This window comes from Cornus florida, unplaced genomic scaffold (assembly GCF_030987335.1).
Source record: "Cornus florida cultivar Cherokee Brave unplaced genomic scaffold, ASM3098733v1 CherokeeBrave_3.0.0_Hap2_Chr04, whole genome shotgun sequence".
NCBI classification, from domain to species: domain Eukaryota; kingdom Viridiplantae; phylum Streptophyta; class Magnoliopsida; order Cornales; family Cornaceae; genus Cornus; species Cornus florida.
In genome coordinates, this window is record NW_026775574.1 from 3,167,478 (window position 1) to 3,189,900 (window position 22,423).

Genomic DNA, 22,423 nt, shown 5'->3' on the forward strand with positions numbered 1-22,423 from the left:
CTACTAGTTACTGTTGGATTGACTAGGATGTATACGTGTATCGGATCTCTGCTTAGACTGTAGTAGAGTAGAACTTGTTTGTGGGCCTGACCCACCATTATTTTTCAGGTGTTTGTCACGAGTAGAGGTTGTTCGTGCTGAGCGGGGATCAATCTACTTCATTCTTCTGATGCTACATAGGAGGTCATTTATGATTCAGTTTCCTGTTTTAGATTACTGTCATTTGTTTAGTTTGGATTTTCTAGGGGTCCACACAGTATGGATTCCCGAGTTGTATTTTGGAGGATCAGTTGTATCAGAAGAGTTTATTAACTAATGGAAATATATTCTGAGGTTTATTATTAGATTATCATTTTAGTTTCTTGTCAGCATTTTATTTATTCTTCTTTATTCTTTTGTACTCTGTGTTCGTTTATTATCAATTTGTTTTGATATCCTCGGGTATTCGGGCGTGGGCCTGGCCAACCCGCATTCAGAAATCCGGGGGTATCACACGAACCCACACAACTCCCAGCCTGTTCGGATTATAAATGCAATTCATGGCCGGCCTGAACAAACAATTGAGTCAGAAGAATTGCTCAGAACACGGTTACGCCAGACCCAGTTGAAAAGGAGGATTGGCAGTGTGCATACTTTGCACCAGCAGAACGCGTTCACACCGATAAAGTTTGATAGAATGGACCTGCTACGTGTTCAGATTCCTCATGAAGATTTATTAGTAGTCAGTATGACGGTTGCAGAATGCCTTGTGCGAAGAGTTCTGATTGATCCAGGCAGTAGTGCGAATGTCATGCCCAGGGTGACGTTCGACCGACTCAAGATCGAACCCGGAAAACTCAAACCCACAGGAAATCCGTTGCTCGGATTTGATGGGAAGCGAGTGGAACCCATTGGAATGGTCGAATTGATAGTACAAGCTGCTGAGCGAGTTTTGACTGAAAGTTTTGTGGTCGTGGAAATTCATCCATCTTACAACCTTTTGATGGGCAGAGGATGGATTCACCGGGTTCAGGGCGTTCCATCAACCCTGCATCAAGTGATGCGATGCTTGGGTCCAGATGGGACTAAGGTGATAGACCTACATGGGGACCAGGTTACAGCTAAAGAATGTTATTCAGTGACTTTGAAATCTGCTGGAAAAGGGAAAAATCCCATCCGTTCTGCCAGTCCAAAATAGCAATTACAGAAACCTCCTCCTAGCAAAGAGGGGGAGGAGGAGCCACCAGTTCTGATCACAGAACCCCTTCATAAAGTGAAGATTGATCATGAAAAGCCGGACTGAACAACAAGAGTGGGAACCAGCCTTACTGCAGAGGAAAAACTAGAGTTGATTGATTTCTTGACTCGGAACGCAGATGTTTTCGCATGTAGCCATTCAGATATGCCATGGATAAATCCTTCTGTATCCTGCCATTCCTTCAATGTGGACCCGAATGCAAAGCCAGTAAGGCAGAAGCAGAGAAGATTTGCTCCAGAACGAAACCAGATTATAGCTGAGGAGATTGATCGGCTGCTTGAAGCCGGATTCATCCGAGAAGTTCAGTACCCGGCCTGGCTCTCCAATGTTATTGTAGTGCAGAAAAAGAATGGGAAATGGCGAGTGTATATCGACTTCACTAATCTGAATAAAGCTTGCCCAAAGGATAGTTTCCCATTGCCAAGGATTGATCAAATGGTAGATCCCACCACAGGATACGAGCGATTAACCTTCCTGGATGCTTATTCTGGTTATAATCAAATTCCCATAGACCCAGTTGACGAAGAGAAAACTTCATTTGTTACTGAACGAGGGACTTATTGTTATTAAAAAATGCTGGAGCTACTTATTAGAGGTTGATCAACAAGATTTTCAAGGGCCAAATAGGAAGCACTGTCGAGGCTTATATTGATGATATGGTGGTCAAGAGTAAAAAGAAGAGCGATCATTTAGCGCACCTGCAGGATGTGTTCGATGTGTTGCACCAGTATGGGATGAAGAGCAGAATGACAGAATGCTAAGGTTTAATCTCGATTTGCTTGAGGAAAAAAGGGATACGACAGCAATAAGGCTTGCCTCTTATCAACAGACGCTTGTGAATAGCCACAACAAGAAGGTAAGGCACAGAGACTTCGCTCTTGGCGATCTGGTTCTGAAAAGGAAGGTGGGGATAGTCAAAAAGATGTTCTCCCCATGGGAAGGTCCATATAGAATAGCAGAGGTCATAGGGAAAGGGGCGTACGTCCTAGAAACTATGGCCGGAAGGGTAGTCAATAAGCCATGGAATGCTACATCCCTGAAAAGGTACTACTAGTAAAAGTAAAGTTTAATTTCAAGCAATATGCGTGCTTTAAATTGCATACTTGCAAGTGTACGAAATTCCCAAGCTTTATAAGAAGTCTTTTCTTTGCTCAAAAATTAATTGACATCCTTCCCATTCAGCAAAGTTAGTGGCAGCTGGCACTTTAAGCCGAACGCCAAACACTTACTCAAAAACAAAAATAAAGCCAAGTGGCAAGTGACGTTCAAGCTGAGCGCCAGGCATTCAGCAAAGTTAGTGGCAGCTGGCACTTTAAGCCGAATGCCAAATACTTGCTCAAAAACAAAAATAAAGCCAAGTGGCAAGTGACGTTTAAGTTGAGCGCCAGGCATTCAGCAAAGTTAGTGGCAGCTGGCACTTTAAGCCGAACGCCAAATACTTGCTCAAAAACAAAAATAAAGCCAAGTGGCAAGTGGCGTTCAAGCCGAGCACCAGGCATTCAGCAAAGTTAGTGGCAGCTGGCACTTTAAGCCGAACGCCAAACACTTACTCAAAAACAAAAATAAAGCCAAGTGGCAAGTGGCATTCAAGTCGAGCACTAGGCATTTAGCAAAGTTAGTGGCAGCTGGCACTTTAAGCCGAACGCCAAATACTTACTCAAAACAAAAATAAAGCCAAGTGGCAAGTGGCGTTCAAGCCGAGCGCCAGGCATTCAGCAAAGTTAGTGGCAGCTGGCACTTTAAGCCGAACGCCAAACACTTGTGAAAATACACAACAAAGCTGAAAATGGAAAACTTGAAGCATGGAAGTCATGCTGAACAAAAGCATTATCATTCATTACAAAAAAGGTCTTAAGGTACATAGCTCGATACATGAAGATAAAAAAAAAAAAAAAAAAAAAAAAAAAAAAAACTGCTTCAGGATGTTAGTTCTGATGATCTTCTCCAGGCTGTAACCTGTCGTTCTCCCCACCATCATCCTCTGGACCATTGAGGTCTTCTCCATTCTCAGCTGCCCTATCATCCTTAGAGGGGGAGTCAAGATGAATCATTCCCTCAGCAGGCATAGGTCTGTCAGCAACAACTGAGGAAGAGGGCACAATGGTAGAAAGGGGAAGAATGTTCAGGGGATGAAAGGGTGGGACAATTCCTGAGGATGCAACCTCTATGCACTCGATGAAAATATTCTCAGCCGGGTCACAGGGTGGGTTTTGATAATTATTTGGGGGGTGGATATCCAGAGAAACATCTAATTCATCTGGACCAGTACAAGAGCTTGATTAACCTTCAAGGGGAGAACGGTCAATAAAACCGTCTCTGTACCCTTCAGCATACCGGATGGCACTAGTTCTGGTGAAGCGAGCAAGGAGAGCTTTCATACCCCCTTCGACTTTGCCGATCATGTTCAGCAAGGAAGACCGTTTGTTTAAGAGCTTCTCTTGTGAGTTCGCATGAGACAACCGTTCAGCAATGAATGAGCGCTGAAGGTCTCCTTTCTCAGCTTTGAGAGAGTCCTTTTCTGTCAGAGCAACACTCTTCTCAGTTTTCAAGACATCAACCTCATCCTGAAGAGAATCCCGTTCAGTCTTCAGGGTATCCCGTTCAGCTCTGAGGGAATCCCTCTCATTTGCCAGACCATCCCTCTCTGCCTTTAAGTCATCAACCCCCTTTTCTGACTCGCTCAGCTTAGACTCCAGCTCAGTAACTTTGGCCTCAAGGAGATTCTCTGCTTCAACAGACCTTTTAAGGCCCACAGAAAGGGATTTAAGCTTTTTGTTCAGAGTTTCAATGGTTTTTTGGAAAGTAAACATCCCGAATAAAGTCTGCATGAAGAAAGAGAAATTCAGGTTAGACCAGCTACTAAGGAGTTATAGCAGAAAAGAAACGTATTTCAATAAAAAGAAGAGTCAGCTCCATAGCAGCAGCTGGGAACCGCTGGAACATTTCACCAAAGGATAACTTGTTCTGAATCTCAAGGTCCTTGGGGGTCTGGAAACCCTTGTAGAAAGCAAAGGAGGTGAGGGGGTCCTTGTATATTGAGTCAGTGGAGCCAATGGTCGATCCATCTTCACGGCTGAGCAAAGGTCGCCATGGAAGAACAGATGGAGTCGGACCAAAGGTTCTGGCCGATTCGCCTTCTGGAATGAAGAACCGGGCAGGGGGCAATGGTTCAGTAACCCTGAAGGAAGCCATCCTGATCCTCCGGGCTGGTGGGATATCACTCCGGTCATGACCGCCCTCAGGCATTGGCCTTTTTCCTAAACTTTTTTCTGACAGACCAGCATTAGCTGACCCTCCATTGTCTTGCGAATTTCCAGCATCCTAAGTGCTCTCTGAGGAAGTATCATACGAGATGTTGGAAGGCATAATGATGGGAGCAGCAGGACGGATCTCAGCAGTATGGCCCACAATAGGGTTCTCAGCATGAGTGAGCTCAGAAGGCTCATCAGCAGAACGGTTTATGACTTGAGTCACAGTTGGAACAATCATAACTTACTCTGGGGCAGAGACAGCAAGGGAAGACGATGTGGAAGCAGGTGTAGATGATGATGTGATAGCAGGAATGTTAGAAGGGGTGGGAGCAAGACGCCTCCTCCTGTTGAAAGATGGGATCTGAATGTTCTCCATTGTAGACCCTAAAAGAGAGATGTCAGAGAGATTGTCAGATGTAAGCAAATCAGTAGCTGAAGGGACATTGTTTAGCACACTATCTTGCAAGGTGTCTAACCTAGCCCTGCAGACGCTATAAACTAGTTCATCATGGGGAATTTGAAGGCATTTACAAAGAAAAGTGCAAAACAACTTTCACAGTGGCATTCAGTAGGATGTGTTTTCAGCTTTTTGTAGCCAGAGACAGAGCATGCTCCAAAGGAAGAAGGGATAGAGCAGGATTAGCAGAGCGAAGTCTGCCAATTCCCACTAACCACAATTAAATTTCGTCTTCAGCCTTTTTCAAATGAGTTCTTATCAGTGCAGATCGACCGTTTGTCAATAGGGAAGAAGTGATAGTACAAATCATTTTGTGAAATCTTATTAATCCGATAGCAGAGGAGAAGGCCAATAATGTCGAGATTGAGACCCCTGTCATGATTCAAGAGTAGGAGGACTGAAATTACCCTAAGATAATTAGGGTTAACTTGCAGGGGGCAGAGCCCCAATTTGTTGAAAGCATAACAAAAGAATGGGTGTAGGGGGAACTTAATGACGTTCAAGTGAACGGCGGAGAATAAAACTTCCCCAGGAAGGAGACCCTCACCAAATCTCCCCTTTAAGTTTAGTGGATAGACTATGAGGGAAATATCGCAAGGAATGCAATTCTTGGATCGAATGGCGTTCAGATTAAGGGGAGACATGGAGAAGGGGAAGAGTCCTAGGCAATAAAGGTTTTTTTTTTTTAAAAGAGATTTAAAAAAAAAAAAACTGACCTTGAAAGTTTGTGACGAACGCAGCAACGGCACAGTAGCTAAAAATCGAAAAGGAAAAACTCGCCGGAGAAATTGAAAAAGGATCGCCGAAGTGTGCAGGAAGGCAGCGGAGAGTAGAAACGAGATATAAGAAGAAGGGTGAAGGTTGAAAGACCGGAGTTTTTAAAGAAGAAAAGTAAAGGCGACATGGAACTCAAAAGGTCAAGGCAAAAAGTGGCGCTGCAGATCTCGAAGCTTGGGTTTTTGTGCCAGCCGTTCGATTCCTCGTGTCATTGCTCCGAGCCGTTAGACCAAGATCGTGTCTTTTCAATAATCTCACCCTCATTAATGAGGGGAGAGATTATTGGGGGCAGATGAGGACACCAAAATGACCCAGGCTTGGTATGATCCGTATTGCAAAGGACGGGTCGAATATGGATAGACAAGGTGGAGCAAGTTCACGCTGGATGGGCCCAGATTCATAAAGTTATTGCAGAAGCCCATGTTAAAATGAGAGAAGTTGAGTCCAGGCAAAAGGGAGCAGATAAGGCCTAGGCTAGAGGAGGTTGTAACCGTCTATAAATAAGGGAGATCGAGAGAGAAAAGAGGTTAGAAAAGATTGGGAGTGAAAAATTTCTCTCTGTAATTGGGGGAAATTCTTTGTACTTTCACTTACACTTAATGATTACAATAAATTGTTAAATCTACTATTTTAATTAATCAATTATGTCATAAATAAAAATTATTCGGTTAGGCAATTCACTGCAAGTGTTCGGTGTTAGTGTTGCCCATTTAACATTTATTACTTCCTTTGATTTCTCTTAAAATTGTTTTTTAACATTTATGATTTTCTTCTTAGGGTAATATTTTCATAACAGGGAAGTGTAGAATTGTCATTTCATAAAATTTTGTGTAACAGATTTCTTAGAAAGCTGTTGGCAAGCCAGGATTTTATTTCAGGGTATAAGAAAATCAACTGCGCCATGCTTTTCATTAATTTAATTAATAATAGTGACCAAACATCAATCAATTTCATAAGAAACATGGAAACTAACAATGCAATAAATCACAAATCCAAATATAGAAGTGTACCTTTCAAAATATATATACAGAGAGAGAAGTGCAATAACAGTGCATTAATTATTCACAAAACTATTACATTAAAAAAAAAAATTCAAAAGTATAAATACACACATAGAGTTCATAAAAGTTAAAAAATAATAATAATAAGGAAGAGGAAAAAATAAAGAAAAGAAATTTTTTTAGAAGAATAAGGAAAAAAAAAAAGAACAAGAAAAAAAAAAAAAGACTTTGAAAGGAAAACAAAATTAGGGTTTAAATAATAATAATAAAAAAATAGAGTCGGTATTCGCACTCCATTTTTCTACACTACACTCTAATTCTCTTTTTCTACAACATAAATGACAAAAAAATTCATAAACTCTTTAATGCATCACTTTTCTTTTATAATACCATAACTATCCTTTACAATATGAACTTTCTGTTTGTTTTTTTTTTTTCCTTCTTTATTTACTACAAGTAGTACTTTTTTCTTTCCTTTTTTTTTTTCTTGAAAAGAGAATTTATTCAAAACTCTTTGACAGCTATTCAAAACAAAAGTAAAGAAAATGGCTAAAAAATTACTGGAGATAAAAACTAGTGAGACAATGTGCTGATGAAAGATTAAAAAGAGAAGAAAGCGACAACCACTTCAATATAAGATACAAATATATTTTTCAAAATATGGTTTAGTTTATTACTATAACACAATATAATACAAAGATTTTATTAAAGGGATATACAAGCTAAAATATACTTGTATATAATACTCTCTCTTTCTTTCTCTCGGTGTGTTATTTTCACAAAATATTTGTTTTTTTCTTTTCTTATCAACAAACTTCAAGATTCAAAGAGATTCCAAATTAATTTTTAAAAATTACATGAAGGAAAAAAAAAATTCAATTATACCAGAGACATATAATACAAAAATAAAAAAAATAAAAAAAAATTACCATTACCGTTAGATGAAGTTGATTATATTTCTCGTGCTTATTTATGACATCAACATTGTTACTTACAAAGATTAATGTCAAATCATAAAAAAATTATAGTAGAAGTGACCAAAACATTAATCGGAAAGAGAGAGGAAGTCTGGAAGAGGAAGATATCTTTCCATAACTTAAAAAAAGTCATTGATAAGAAGAGAGAGAATTGAGATGAAAGTGACCAAAAACTTTTTAATTCATAAGAGAGAAGAAGACAAAAATAGATTTCCATAACTTAATTGGCTCGACTCTGGGTGTTGTGTTGTTGAATATATATCTTTATAATATAAACATTCGACTAATCTTGTTATTATTTTATTGTATATTGGTAATATCGTAAATCATTAGATTCTATCTCATATGAGAGACAATAGTCCTTGCCAAACCATACCAAAAGTGTTTTTTTCTATATAAACTGCTATAATAGATATATTAAAACCAATTACTCTGTCTCCTTAGCTGGGTTATGTCTCGCCAAAGTTTAAATCTTATTCGTTTGATTCTTATTGTTTAGACTCGTATGTGATTAAGAATAACCAAAACTCTAATATAATTTAAGAGTTATCTTGAAAAATAGCAGTTGGTGAAAGAGGTTCTAACAGCATTTCTAATATTCATTCCAAAGATTCTTCCATTGAAACTGTTGAACCCCCAAAATGGATTTTATTTGACCATGAAAACATTGAGTTGGGTCGCCTACCCCATCTGGACAAAAGGATATAGAGTAATAAAAAAAAACAAATTCTAGAATATTTCGTGAGTATCATATCCGCAAGTCTTTCAGTAATTGGATGTGGTGGTGGACTTCACGTGATGAATTATTCAATTGCCCTAGTCATTGGATGTGGTGGTGGACTCCACTTGATGAATGATCGATATGAGAAACCCCAAATTACGATACCCCGAAGTAATGTAGAAGCTGCATTGACGATCACATTTGTAGATGCCACTAGCTTCATAGTGTGTCACTAACACCCTCGCATGGTTCTACATGTCAATTTATAACACCAATTGCAACTATTACCATAACCACAATCACTATTGCATACAGTTTCCATTATAGGCTGCCAATTGCCTGTGCCCCATCTGCTGCTAGTAAACATATTTAATTACTATATATGGCAAGTCCACAACATAATCATTCATTGAATATGTACATAACAGCTACGCTCAGTATAGTTCCTACCATGGTTATGACAGTACTATATATATACACACATATTTTTATTGCCAATATTGTTAACAAATAGAAGTGGAACTATATATATAAAGCTGAGTAATGCTTCAAACCACCATGGTTGTTTTGTGTGACTCTTTTAAGTAGTGTCCAACTGTCTTCTTAAAGAGTTTATCTCACTTTTCATATAAAAATGTTGGTCTGTCAAACATCGCATTAATTATTTCTACATATGATAATGGTAAAATTTCACCTATCGTCAGCTACATATATGTGGATTATCAAGGCGCGCAGTTGTGCCATTACCAAACAACCTTAATAACTAGCTATGTCGATGTGATATAATTTGTATCAGTTTCTATATGGGTTATTGTTTAAGTTGACACTGTAGAAGGGTCTTTTCGTAACACACTGAAAGTTATGTAAATGGTGATATCTATGAACACAAATATGAGGGATCCAAAGAAGGAGATGAAAGAAGGAAGAGGAATAGATTGGTTAGCGAGCTAGTGGAGATAGGGATGTGTACTACTGTGATGACATGAATACTCTCTTTTTTCTACCTTTAATGCTTGCCCTCAGCTCTTATATATAGCCCTCGGACGTTTGGGAAATTACCCTGTGGTCTATGTCATGTATCATGGCTACCTAGGTAGTCATGATCACACTAGGACTTTAAGAGGTCACTTCCTCTTATCGAGCCGTGGAACCTGCTGATTTCCATCCATTGCATTAAATGCATTTTGCCATTTTATAATTGGTGGTGACTAAGTTAATTATGACGATGCCAAAGCATTAAATGTGATGCCAAATTTCTCCGTCGCAATGTACTTTTACTGTCTCACTAACCAGGCTCGTTCCAGAGCATGTTCTAGTTTCTCGTTCATCAAACCAAAATCCTTCTAAATATCCCAATAAGAAAAACTTCTTACTAATTGAGAAGACCTTATCTTTATCTCGAGTAGTTTGAGCACAATGTTTTTCACGTCTACTTCTGATGTATACCTTAAGTCTCGATGGCTGGTGCTGTTGATTAGTGCAGACTTATGAAGTGGTGGCTTGGCCTAGCGCTAAGGCTTGGTAGCTCGATGGCGAGGCCTTTCGAGGTTTTAAGTGACCTAGCATAGTGCTAGGGTTTGGTAACTCGATGGCGAGGTCTTTCGAGGTTTTGAGTGACTTGGCACAGCACTAGGGTTTAGTACCTCAATGACGAGGCCTTTCGAGGTTTTGAGTGACCTTGCATAGCTCCAGGATTTGGTAACTTGATGGTAAGGCCCTCGAGGTTTTGAGTGACCTGGCATAATGACAGGGTTTGGTAACTCGATGGCAAGGTTTTTCGAGGCTTTGAGTGACCTGGCTTAGCGCCATGGTTTAGTAACTCGATGGCGAGGCCATTGGAGGTTTTGAATGTCCTGGCATAGTGCCAGGGTTTGGTAACTCGATGGCGAGGTCTTTTGAGGTTTTGAGTGACTTGGCGCAATGCCAAGGTTTTGTAACTCAGATGGCGAGCTCTTCGAGGTTTTGAGTGACCTGGCGCAACGTCAGAGTTTGATAACTCGATGTCAAGGGCTTTCAAGGTTTTGAAGGACTGCCACAGTGCCAAGGTTTGATAACTTGATGGCAAGGCCTTTCAAGGTTTTAGTGACGCCAGGGTTTGGTAACTTGATGGCGAGGCTTTCGAGATTTTGAGGGTTTAATTGTTCTTTGACCTGCAAAGTGGGACTATATGACTTTAATACACTGCAGATACTAGACATACATGGGAGTATATAGATCAGTTCTTATTAATAAATTAGTAGTATAGCAAGAAACACATAGTTACATACATACATACAATTGTGTGTGTCAGTGTGTGAGGCAAGAAATTTTGCAGACCATAAAGAGCAAACTCAAACTTGAGATTTATGTATGTATGTGTAGATTTTATATACAGAATCAGTCATAGTTAAACAAAATGTCTGGAAGGGCCTTTATGTGGTTGTTCATGGGCTTGGCTTTAGAACTGGACTTACTGTTGTTTTAGTTCAACATCATAGAGTTCCATATTATGGCCCAAAATGTTTCCTTATACCCAAAATAGAACATATCATATAAGAAAAAATATCACACACATTAAACATTTATTTCCACTAAAACAAAACCAGGAAAGGCATAAGGCCTCATAAACTATGATCATAATGATTCAATAAACAATAGATAATTTATATATTCAACTAATGTATCAATCATCAACTACGTGCCATTGAAGAATTTTTCTTCAAATTATACAAGTCAAATTTAATTTCCTGTTAAGAATTATTCGAGTAATCTCCTAATTTAAATTCATTATAACAAGTGTGGATTTCATGTTACTAAAATTTTATATATGTACCTTATGTACTATTTATGCAACACAATCTTGCTCATATATGGCTCATATTTGAGAATCACTAGTTATCAACAATTTATAAGTACCTTTATTTTCTTCAATAGTTATCATAATTGTTTGATAAGGAAGTGGACTGCATGGATTTTTATTAGAGTCCAAATTTCTTATTCCTGGAGTTGAAAAATGTTGTTCTAAGTGTGCGTATATGCTGAATCTAAAGCGCATAAAATAGAAAAAACGGGTTATGTTTATTTTTGACGACGAGTTTTTGTTGAACTCTATCCATTGAAATCGCTATAATAAATGTCCATCACAATCATGCTCATATATGGCTCATATTTGAGAATCACTAGTTATCAACAATTTATAAATATCTTTATTTACTTCAATAGTTATCATAATTGTTTGATAAGGAAGTGGAGTGCATGGATTTTTTATTAGAGTCCAATTTTCTTATTCCTGGAGTTGAAAAATGTTGTTCTAAGTGTGCGTATATGCTGAATCGAAAGCGCATAAATAGAAAAGATGGGTTATGTTTATTTTTGACGACGAGTTTTTGTTGAAGTCCATCCATTAAAGTCGCTATAATAAATGTCCATCACACAATCTAAATTAAATCCGAAAACGAAAAATAATTCAATGATAAAGACTATTCCCTTCTGAGAGGGATTGAAGCTTGTACAGAAAGTTTACTCTCTCTGACTCTTGAGTCTTGAAACTACATTTCAAAGCTATACATGATTGGAAACAGAAACATCATTGATTGAAGTGGTGGACGAGTTTCTAATGATTGTTTGATCTCATAATCTACATTGACACAACTTGTTCTCTTGCAAAGTGAGGAAAAACTTTATTTTAATTCTTATCATTTGGTGTCAATAGGAATTAGACTTGATAACGCTCTGATAATGGAGTATTTCCTAAACACCTAATGGGAATTCGACTTGATAACTTTCTGATGACAATGTAATATTTCCTAGATAACTTTCTAATGACAATGGAATATTTCCTAAAACACCTAATAAAACGACAAATGAGAAACAAACATATCTTGTTATTATTATTATTCCAAATCCAATTTTCTTTTAAATAACCAACTAAACATTGAGCCAAGTCTATCCTCCCTATCTTCCTCTCTCAAATTAACTCATCAGCAGGTTTATAAGTCCCGACTCATTAGCAAGTTTATTAGTCCTGACTTGTAAAAACAAGAGTGGTGAGCCCCACACTTGTGGGACTTGTGGAGCCACCACAATGGTCCGCCCTAATCAAGGGTGGAGTCAGGATCTAAATTAAGAGGGGGCACAGTGAAAAAAAATATAAAAAAAATAAAAAATTAAAGAATTAAGGAATAGAAGGAAAAAGACAAATAAGAAGAAAAAGGGAAAGAAAAATGATTGGACTTTGAAAGAAACTGATTAGATCATGCATGAATAAGGAAAATTTGACTTTTTTAAAAAGAAAATTAAAGAAATTTAAAAAGTAAAGGAAAATAGAAAAGGAAAAAATTTAAGGGGGCATAATATACAAATGTCTATATAAATGTACAAAAATTTATAAAAAAATCATATATATAATATAGGGTGGCCAAGCCAGGGGCATGTGCCCCCCTAAGCATATACTAGCTCCGCCCCTGGATCTAATAGAATAGCTCATTTGAAATTTGGTTGGGCAATCGAATTTAGTGAGATGAGGTCAACCAGTCCTGATTCGCGGCGCTCGATTACGGCTCTATATTTATGAGTGTTTGACAAGCACGAGTGACAATTATCTAATAACCACTGCTCTCGAGGGTACAAAGGCCGCATTAGTTTTTCACCTTTTTTTTTCATTTCGTTTCGTAAGTGCACTTTACTCACTCTTTTCATCGCACCACTGACAACAGGTCTTTATTTGCATCAAAAATAAATATTAGGGAGTTTTGAGAACACATAGGAGGTGGGCAACCCTTGATATTATTCGAGATCCATTTTTCTTTTACACAACCAACTACATTGAGCCATTATCTACTACTGTGATAAATGATGTTCAACAGTTGATTTCATGAAATAGTAGCTTTAAATTGACGTGGGCTCCTAGACAAAGTAATGGTGGTAGCTAATGATTTGAGCAAATGGTCCCCCCAGTACAAAATGCGCTGATCTGCGGTGGGATGTTTGCACTTCATGACTTTCCTTCCCCTCTCAAATTAATTCATGAGCAATGTTACAAATTACTGTCACAAGAGTGGTGGGCCTCACCCCTCTTGTGAGAACACCAGACGGGGCTTGTGGAGTCCACCACAATGTTACAGGGCCTGGGCTAACGTCGGCCCCTAATAGCACAACTCATTTGAAATACGGTTGGGCGGCCGAATTCAGTGAGGTGAGGTCCACCAGTCCTTTTTTGCAGCCATTGGCTACTGTATCACGACTCTACATACACGAGTATTTGACAAGCATGAGTGACAATTACCCAATAACCGCTGCTCATGGCCTGCCTACTGTGTGTTTAGTAGGATTGGGGGGGTCCGGGATCACATGTATGGACATGTGGGTGGGGTTGTTTAGGATGAGGCGAAAACAGAGCCCACCACCCATCTCTTTGCCTCTCTCTTTGGGGCAGATGATCTGCTGCAGGTAGATATGCCTTTCGTACATTGAACACTACAATGCCTGCCTTTAATTTAAGGCCCAAAATTAAAGAAACAACTATATATTTTGAAACTTCTCAAGTCTTAAATAATAGTGTTCCCTTTGGAGACAAGGATAAAAATTAGGTTTTTACCTAAAAAAAAAATATGATAAAAAGTAGGTGGAAAAGAAGGTTGAAATTGAGTGGAACTTGACCGTTCTACCAACTAAGTCAATGATAAGATATAACTTACCTCTGTTCAAGTAAAATAAAGAATGAAAAAAATTAGAAAAAATGAGTTTAATTTTACCCTAATATCCATACATATTAATATAAGGGTTTAGTTTGCAGTGCCAAATATAGGTATACCCTACTTCTGGTCAACTCTCCGAATAAGTGTGTTTATGTTCGAGTCCTCCTCCTCCCCTAATCTGATAGATTATATAAAAACAAATGAAAAAAAAAATTTAAAAATGATATTTTATACCATAATGTATTTAATTTTACCCTTATATCATTATATACGAACATAAAGGTGTAGTTTGGACTGCCAAAAGTGTAAAATAAACTCCTACAATGCAAATTCTAAATGATCCATCTTATCATCATCTTTTCTTCCTTTTTTGAGCAAACCTTTTTTACATCGAAGACTCTCTTCCACTCCTTTTATTTTTTACCGAACAAAACCTAAAAACAGAGCAAAATATAAGGAGACATAAAGCACGTGAAAGAGTTCAGTACTCACTGTCCTGTGGCCACACCTGGCCCCAAACAGGTCATTAATGTGTCAAAAAAAGTGGATTATAAATGTCTCAGCCATGTGTTAGAGAAGAAATGAGGACCCTAGTCTTATTCTGTTGAAGATTTTGCATAAATAGTAAATTTATGAGCTTTTAAGTACTGACCATGTCAGACGCTCTCTAATTAATGACAGAAAATCAATTTAAATTATGCTAGCCTCAATAGAATACGTAGTACATGACTAGCTAAAGTTGCAGTGATACATGGGTGGGGGTGGTGGTGGTTTTTATTTTTTATTTTTTTTGTTGGTTCGTTGAAGGCGTTGGTTCGTACAAATCACCCCTATTGCTACTTTTCTCTTTTCGGTGATTTTCGTTGTTGAACTATAGTTCTTTCTTAACAAATTTGAAACTTGTTCTTCATTTTTCTTATTTTGTTTCATGATTTGTACGTTTCTATACTGTTATTGATGACTTGGCCTTTGTGCCTTTGCAACGATAATAATAATAGTAAAAAACTAATACCATAATCCATGGTTAATTAATTTAAAACTAAGATTGTGCATAAACAAATGTTACTATACTCGCAGGGTAAGTAATGTACTTTATCTGCTAGGTTACGGGATGCATTTTATATAGGTTTCTAGTATACCCTTGTGGGATTCCTGTTGAAGCATATATTCGGGGGTGGGTGTAGGTCAACTCTAGAACATTATGTGACATTAATCTTAACATTGTGTTAAAGTGATATCAAGCTATGTATTCAGACACTCCACGGTGTACTTTGAAGCATATATATGAATTGTTCAATTTCGACCTATGGTTCGCAATTGTGATATTGGTAGTGATCGCGGTATAATAAATTCGGACGAATATCAGTATAACCCGACTAAATCGATCGATTTATAAAAATGTATAATAGTATCATACCGTTAAAAATAAAATATTTGTCCAATTAAATTGTATGATTCACGTATCGATCATGCTAACCGTACAGTCTCACCGGACGAGAATTTACCAGTCTCTTTGATGAAATCATTCATTTTTGGAAACTTTTCGTTACTCAAAATTAATCTTGAAAGAAACGAAAAACCTGCCATGCCTGGGGTGATGGAGAGAGAGCTCAAGTGAGGACCCCCCTCTTCATTGCTTTGCTGAGGCATGAAATAATTGAAATCCAACTGTCAAATGCTAGTGTTGTCCAATCACATTGGAAGGCCACGTTGGCTTTCGGGTATCGTGTGTGATAAAAAAATTGCTACTGTATTCAAAATGGGGAAAGGTGGGTAAAATAGCCTTAAACACTACTCATAGCAAAGCTTACATGCTCCACTCATAACCATTACTACAATTGTACATCAAAAATGGATTATTAGCTACTTACACCAACAACACACATTTAGGATCCATTTAATCCAGCAAACTAGCACAACTAAAGACATTTTGAATACGCAATCTTTCCAAAGAAACCTTATAATGAGACACTCTTATATAAACTCGGTATAATTACAAAATTAAAATAATATTAAAATGCATCTTTTAATTTGACTATTGAACTTATAAATATCCACGTGTGATAGCATTAATTAAAATATTACAGTAGGACCCGCTTAGTTTATAACTCTGAAAAATTCAAATAACAGAAAATTATTTTTATAAAATTATAAAAGACAATTATCTGAAAACATACTTTTTTTACAACTGAGTTTACAGAAAACAATTTTCATAAAACTGAACTAAGCGAATTTTTTTGTACAATTTTCTCTCATCAATTTTCTGAAAACAAAAAATTGTTCTCAGAATTATAAACCAAACATACTCTATGGTATCTCGTTTTAAACAGTGTTTCCCTATATATTAAAAATTTTCAAGTGCTTTAATCCTTTTGTTTTAATAAATAATTATTTCTTAAATGGCGTATAACTTTAGTAATATATCAGATGATCAATTCTAATTCACTTTGTTTTTTAAAAAAGTGCAACTATTTATGAAAAATTAGAGAGCAACTAATAATGTAGCTCATGTGTCACATCTAGCATCATTTCATAATTTATCATCTAAAATGTTAATATGTGGTAGCTCCACCCAAAAATTATCTTCAATTTCTATTTAATACACTTTAAATAATATTTTTCAACACATTTATTTTATATTTTAATACAAAATTAAAATATAAAATAAATGTGTTAAAACATGATTCATATATGTTAAAAAATAAAAATAAAAATAATGTTAAAAATAAATTTTAACATATTTATCCTAAATTTATAAAAAAAAGCTACATGTATATATTTAAGGGATATATAAAAATGCAAATGTTCATCTTATCTGGTTGGGGACAGCAGTTGTAGATGCTGTTTGCCTGTTGGCTCCAATCCCCGTCAACACTCACGAGCATTTCATCTCTCTCTATTATTATTATTTTTTACTATTATTTTCTCTCTCCTCCACCTCCTCCTTTTTTTCGTTTTTTCTTTTTTCTTTCCTTCTGTGAGCTGCAATTACAAAGAACTGATAGAGTGGTGAAAAACCAAGCAAAGCTCACCCAATCCCCGATGCTCAGATTCTTCACCTATTGAAACCCTCCTTTGATTCCCGAGTCCATCACAAACCCCAACCAACCAACCTCCCCTGCCCAATACCAACCATATCATGAAGCGAGACCACCGTTTTCCTCCTTATCAGGAACAATCCGGCGGCGGCAGTTGTTCTAATTCAATGGCGGCGGATGGAAAAGCTAAGATGTGGGGGGAAACTGAACAAGACGATGAGCTTCTGGCGGTTTTGGGTTACAAGGTCAAGTCCTCAGACATGGCTGTGGTGGCCCAAAAGCTCGAACAGCTCGAAGAAGCCATGGGTAATACCAGTGAACAAGATGAATTGTTATCTCACCTGGCTTTGGACACAGTTCACTATAACCCTTCCGATCTCTCTTCTTGGCTCGAATCCATGATTTCCGAGCTCAACCCTCTCCCTCTCCCCAATTTCGATTCCATTCCGTCTCAACTTCGGGCGATCGATGACCCATTTCTAGCCCCAGCCGAATCATCCACTATCACCTCACTCGACAATAATAATCGCTCTCCATTTTTCGAAGACCCATCTTCAGATTACGATCTCAAAGCGATTCCAGGTAAAGCGGTTTACTCCCAAATCCAATCGTCTCAATCGCAGACGTCAAATTCAAACAAACGGTTGAAACTCTGTTCTGGGTCTTCATCCTCCACTGCTTCTTCGATGCCGGCGGTGGCGGTTGGGGGCTTGGGTTCTCCGTCGATTGAATACAATACTCGCCCAGTAATCCTGGTTGACTCGCAAGAAAACGGTGTCCGACTCGTCCATGCTCTACTGGCCTGTGCAGAAGCTGTTCAACAGGACAAACTCAAACTCGCAGACGCACTGGTGAAACAAATTGGGTTTCTCGCCATCTCCCAAGCCGGTGCTATGCGAAAGGTTGCTACCTACTTCGCCGAAGCTCTGGCACGACGAATCTACAGATTATACCCTCAAAACCCTCAGGACTCAACCTTCTCTGACCTCCTTCAAATGCATTTCTACGAGAGCTGTCCCTACCTTAAATTCGCCCATTTCACAGCCAATCAAGCTATCCTTGAAGCTTTTGCTAATAGGAAAAGTGTTCACGTTATCGATTTCAGTATGAAACAGGGTATGCAATGGCCGGCTCTGATGCAAGCTCTGGCTCTCCGACCCGGCGGTCCTCCGACGTTCCGGTTGACCGGAATTGGGCCTCCTACTCATGACAACACAGACCATTTACAGGAAGTTGGGTGGAAATTAGCTCAATTGGCCGAGACCATTCACGTCGAGTTCGAATTCAGGGGCTTTGTTGCCGCCAGTTTAGGCGATCTGGAAGCGTCGATGCTTGATCTCCGAGAGGGTGAGGCCGTCGCTGTCAATTCGGTGTTCGAGTTGCATCAGTTGTTGGCCCGACCCGGTGCGATCGAGAAGGTGTTGTCTGCAGTGAAGGAGATGAAGCCGGAGATAGTGACGGTGGTGGAGCAAGAAGCGAACCACAACGGATTAGATTTCTTGGACCGATTCACCGAGTCGTTGCATTACTACTCGACTCTGTTCGATTCGTTGGAGGGTTGTGGTGGGTCGTCATCTCCGGTGAGTAATCAAGACAAGGCCATGTCGGAGGTGTACCTGGGGAAGCAGATCTGTAACATTGTGGCCTGCGAAGGGTCGGATCGGATTGAGCGTCACGAGACTCTGACTCAGTGGCGAACTCGGTTTGGCTCGGCCGGGTTTGAGCCAGCTCACCTGGGTTCGAACGCGTTCAAGCAGGCGAGTATGTTGTTGGCTCTATTCAATGGCGGCGATGGGTACAGAGTGGAAGAGAATAGTGGGTGTCTCACACTGGGTTGGCACACTCGCCCACTCATTGCCACCTCGGCTTGGAAACTCAGTTAGCAGCTGAGCCAACCCAACTCACCAAACCAAACCAAACCCTAGGCCTTCGCTGGGTGGGGGCCTTTAGTTTAGTGTGAGGGTGAGACCCACCACTAGTCCAAAGCGTGTCTCCTTTCTTTTTTCACTGTGCCAGTCTTTTTTTTTTTTATAATTTGTTTCTTTATTTGGGTGGAATCTTGTAATTTTTGGGTGAATCTAAAAAGGTCAATGTGTTTATATATATATATATATATGGTAGCTTTTATTTAATAATAAAAAAAAAGACTTTATTGGAATTTGAAGTGGAGACTAAGGCATGCATGTACTTATTTTTAGAGAATATGGTGGGGGTACGTTGAAAAGTATCAATGAAGCCTACTACTCTATTTCAACCTTTATATATATTAAACTTATACACCAAGCCTTATCAAACTTTAGGACTTCACACAAAAGCTTAAAATTAAATGCGCGGTGTAATCTAAGTCAAATAAAGCGCAAAGTGAATTAAGTAACATAAAGTGAGAGTGAAAGCAAATTTAAGAATGGGAGTATAAAAATGGTAAAATTAAATTAGAAATAATGAGAATTCGAACGAGAGTCAGAGCGTGAAACCGAGAGTACACTCGGAACATGAAAGTTAGAACGCTTTCGTAACGTGAAAGCGACACCTAGTGAAAATAATTGTGTGACCTAGGGTGTAATATTATTATTTTGAAAATTCGATACCTATACTTTAAAGATACATGTTTATGAATTTTTTTTTTCTTTTTTTTTTTTTCTTTTTCGAATGGTAAAGTAAATACATATCATTTTGTTTATGTTCGGGTTCGAACCCTTCTCTTCTTTTTTGATGATAGAAAAGTTATATCGCTATATCAAAGTCTACGATGTGAATTATGAAGTTATCTTGTAATTGTAAATTGTTTTTGCATTTCATGACTTCAAATTACCTAACATGGTCTTTGATTATTTATATGTGTGGAATGGGCCATGTGGAAGGAAGGTGCCTGTAAGAATAATTGTTAGTATTTATAACCTTGGAGAAATAATATAAAAACTTTTATTGAGTTGAGTTGAGTTGAGACTCAGCATGAAAGCTACATTGATTTAAGCTAACTAAACTTTAAGCTGATAATAAATTAATTTTAATTAATTGGATGGCGATATGGCCGGCGAGAGATATTTTATAGTAGATTATAGGCTCCCTTTCACCGAAGAGTTCTATATTGATACGTTTTTTAATAATTGTTATGTATTTAGGAGAGATATTTTCTGGTAGATTATAGGCCCTTTAAACGAAGAGTTACATATTGATACTTTTTTAATAATTATTATGTATTTAGGATTACCGAATCAAATTTAGCTCAAAATTGAAAGTGAAATTTCTCAAATTTTAAATCTAAGGTGCCTATACAATAGATGTGGCAAAGTTTGACACCATCCGTCAACACGACTTGAATATGACACAAGTTAAACGAATTTGGGTTGATTTTAAATGGATTCGGATTATAAATGGGTCGACACAATTAATCCGTTTAGTTAGTTATATCGCGTTTGAGTTGAGGGATTTAATCCGTTTATACCCGTTTAACTGTACGTGTCATAAGCAAATTTCCATTTAAGTTTCAAAATAACTATCTAAACTTGTATGTTATAATTTATTCTTTTGTAGATAAAAGATTATTTAGTAATTTGGTTGGATTGAAACTTATATTTTTCTAGTATTTAATGTTTGATCTAGTATTACTAGTAATTTAAATATTAAAATATTTAATTTTATTAAACAGGTCATTAAACGGGTTACACGCGTAACCCGTTTAAAAAATAGGTCAGATTAGTGTTAAGGGTTTCTGACACGATTATTAAACGTGTAAACCGTTTAAAAAACAGGTCGAGTCAGTGTTGAGGTTTCTGACATGATTATTAAACGGGTCGTATTCGGATTAAACTGTTTAATAGAATATTTTTATATCAATACGACACAATTACGACCCGTTAACACGAATTGCCACACCAATATGAGTGTACAATACTCCCAAATATAGTCCAATTTTTTTTCTTTCGATTTGGCAATTCATATGATATATAACTTGCATATATATGAGCAGTGTATTTGCATATAATGACGGTAAAACACGGACACATCTTATATGCAACAAATATTATACTAATTAGCTAATTTATATGTAGTACTTGTCTTAATGCATAGATTAAGACATATATATATATATATATATATATATATATATATATATATATATTTTAAACAATTTGGGATCAGTTTAAAAGTTGATTCCAAAAAATGCTTAAGAAATGGTCAAAACTCACTCATATTATATATAAGCTTTGTGTAACAAATTAGGAAAGGATAAATTACACTCACACCCCAAGTTTGGGTTAACAAATTATGAAAGGTAAGTTTACAATTTAGAGGCTTTTTGGATAATGACACCCTCAAGTTTGGTAAATTAAATAAAGACACCCCAATCATGATAAAAGTACATAATTGTCATTTTACTATTGAATTGACCGTGTGAATTATTAAATTACCTTTATAACCTCCTTTTAAATGACCAAAATGACCTTTAGGAATGTATACAATCTCAACCACCTACCCATAGTGCTGCCGCCACCACCTCATAGCACCACAAACTCTTCATTCGTCGTTTCCATCTCTCTAAAATATATAAACACGCGTGCGCGCGTGCGCACACGCACACACATATGTACACACGATAAATATTTGCAAACCTAAACCCAGCTCTTCAAAATCTAAACATTGCAAGAACTTAAAAGGGCCATGTCCAAAGAAGAAGTTAGCGTCACGGGGAGAGAAGAAGGTGAAGGCCTCATCGTTGGGATCTGGTATCAGAGGTGTTGATTGAAATCGTGTTAATGCAGTGGCCATTGATCGTATTTATGTGATCGCATTGCGATCACCGTCGGTTTGAAGTTATCGACGACGAAGAAAATGAACCGCACCAGCAACGTTGAGCTGATGTATGTGTGTATATATACATATCTCTGTCCATCTTCATTTTCCAAATTAAACGCACCAACAACAATATTTACACATACATACACCCCTTGTATCTATCACCCACAATATGGTGGATTTAGATTTGAAAACCAAGTTGGTGCCCTCCGATTTGCCTAATAAATCACCCAAACTCTCGAATAAACTGAGAATTTTAGCACTATCTCTATTTTGTGCCACCGATTTGCCGCCGGTGTGCTTTGGTTACGAGTACAACAGTTTTTCACTCGAATTGCTGAGAGAATCGATTGCAGAGACTTAGAAATAGCTTCAATCAACTGTTTCTTACTCGAAACGATTTGAAAACTTTTAGCTAAGATTGAAGATCTCCATTTGCTGATGGATCTAAACAAATTTCTCCGATTAAAGAACCAGCTTGCCCTTGGTTAG

The 22,423-nt window shown here is 37.8% G+C and overlaps 2 protein-coding genes across 2 annotated transcripts; both read left to right on the forward strand.

Annotated features, from left to right (window-relative positions):
- The first annotated feature begins 676 nt into the window (after window positions 1-676).
- Window positions 677-1,177, forward strand: LOC132304619 (uncharacterized). Its single transcript, XM_059802368.1, has one exon. The coding sequence runs from the start codon at window positions 677-679 to the stop codon at window positions 1,175-1,177; it is 501 nt and encodes a 166-aa protein (XP_059658351.1).
- A 15,765-nt stretch (window positions 1,178-16,942) lies between these two features.
- LOC132302507 (DELLA protein GAI1-like) lies at window positions 16,943-19,292 on the forward strand. The gene has a single exon (XM_059799392.1). It carries the CDS (start codon window positions 17,236-17,238, stop codon window positions 19,015-19,017), a length of 1,782 nt encoding a protein of 593 aa, XP_059655375.1. The 5' UTR covers window positions 16,943-17,235; the 3' UTR covers window positions 19,018-19,292.
- The last annotated feature ends 3,131 nt before the right edge of the window (window positions 19,293-22,423 follow it).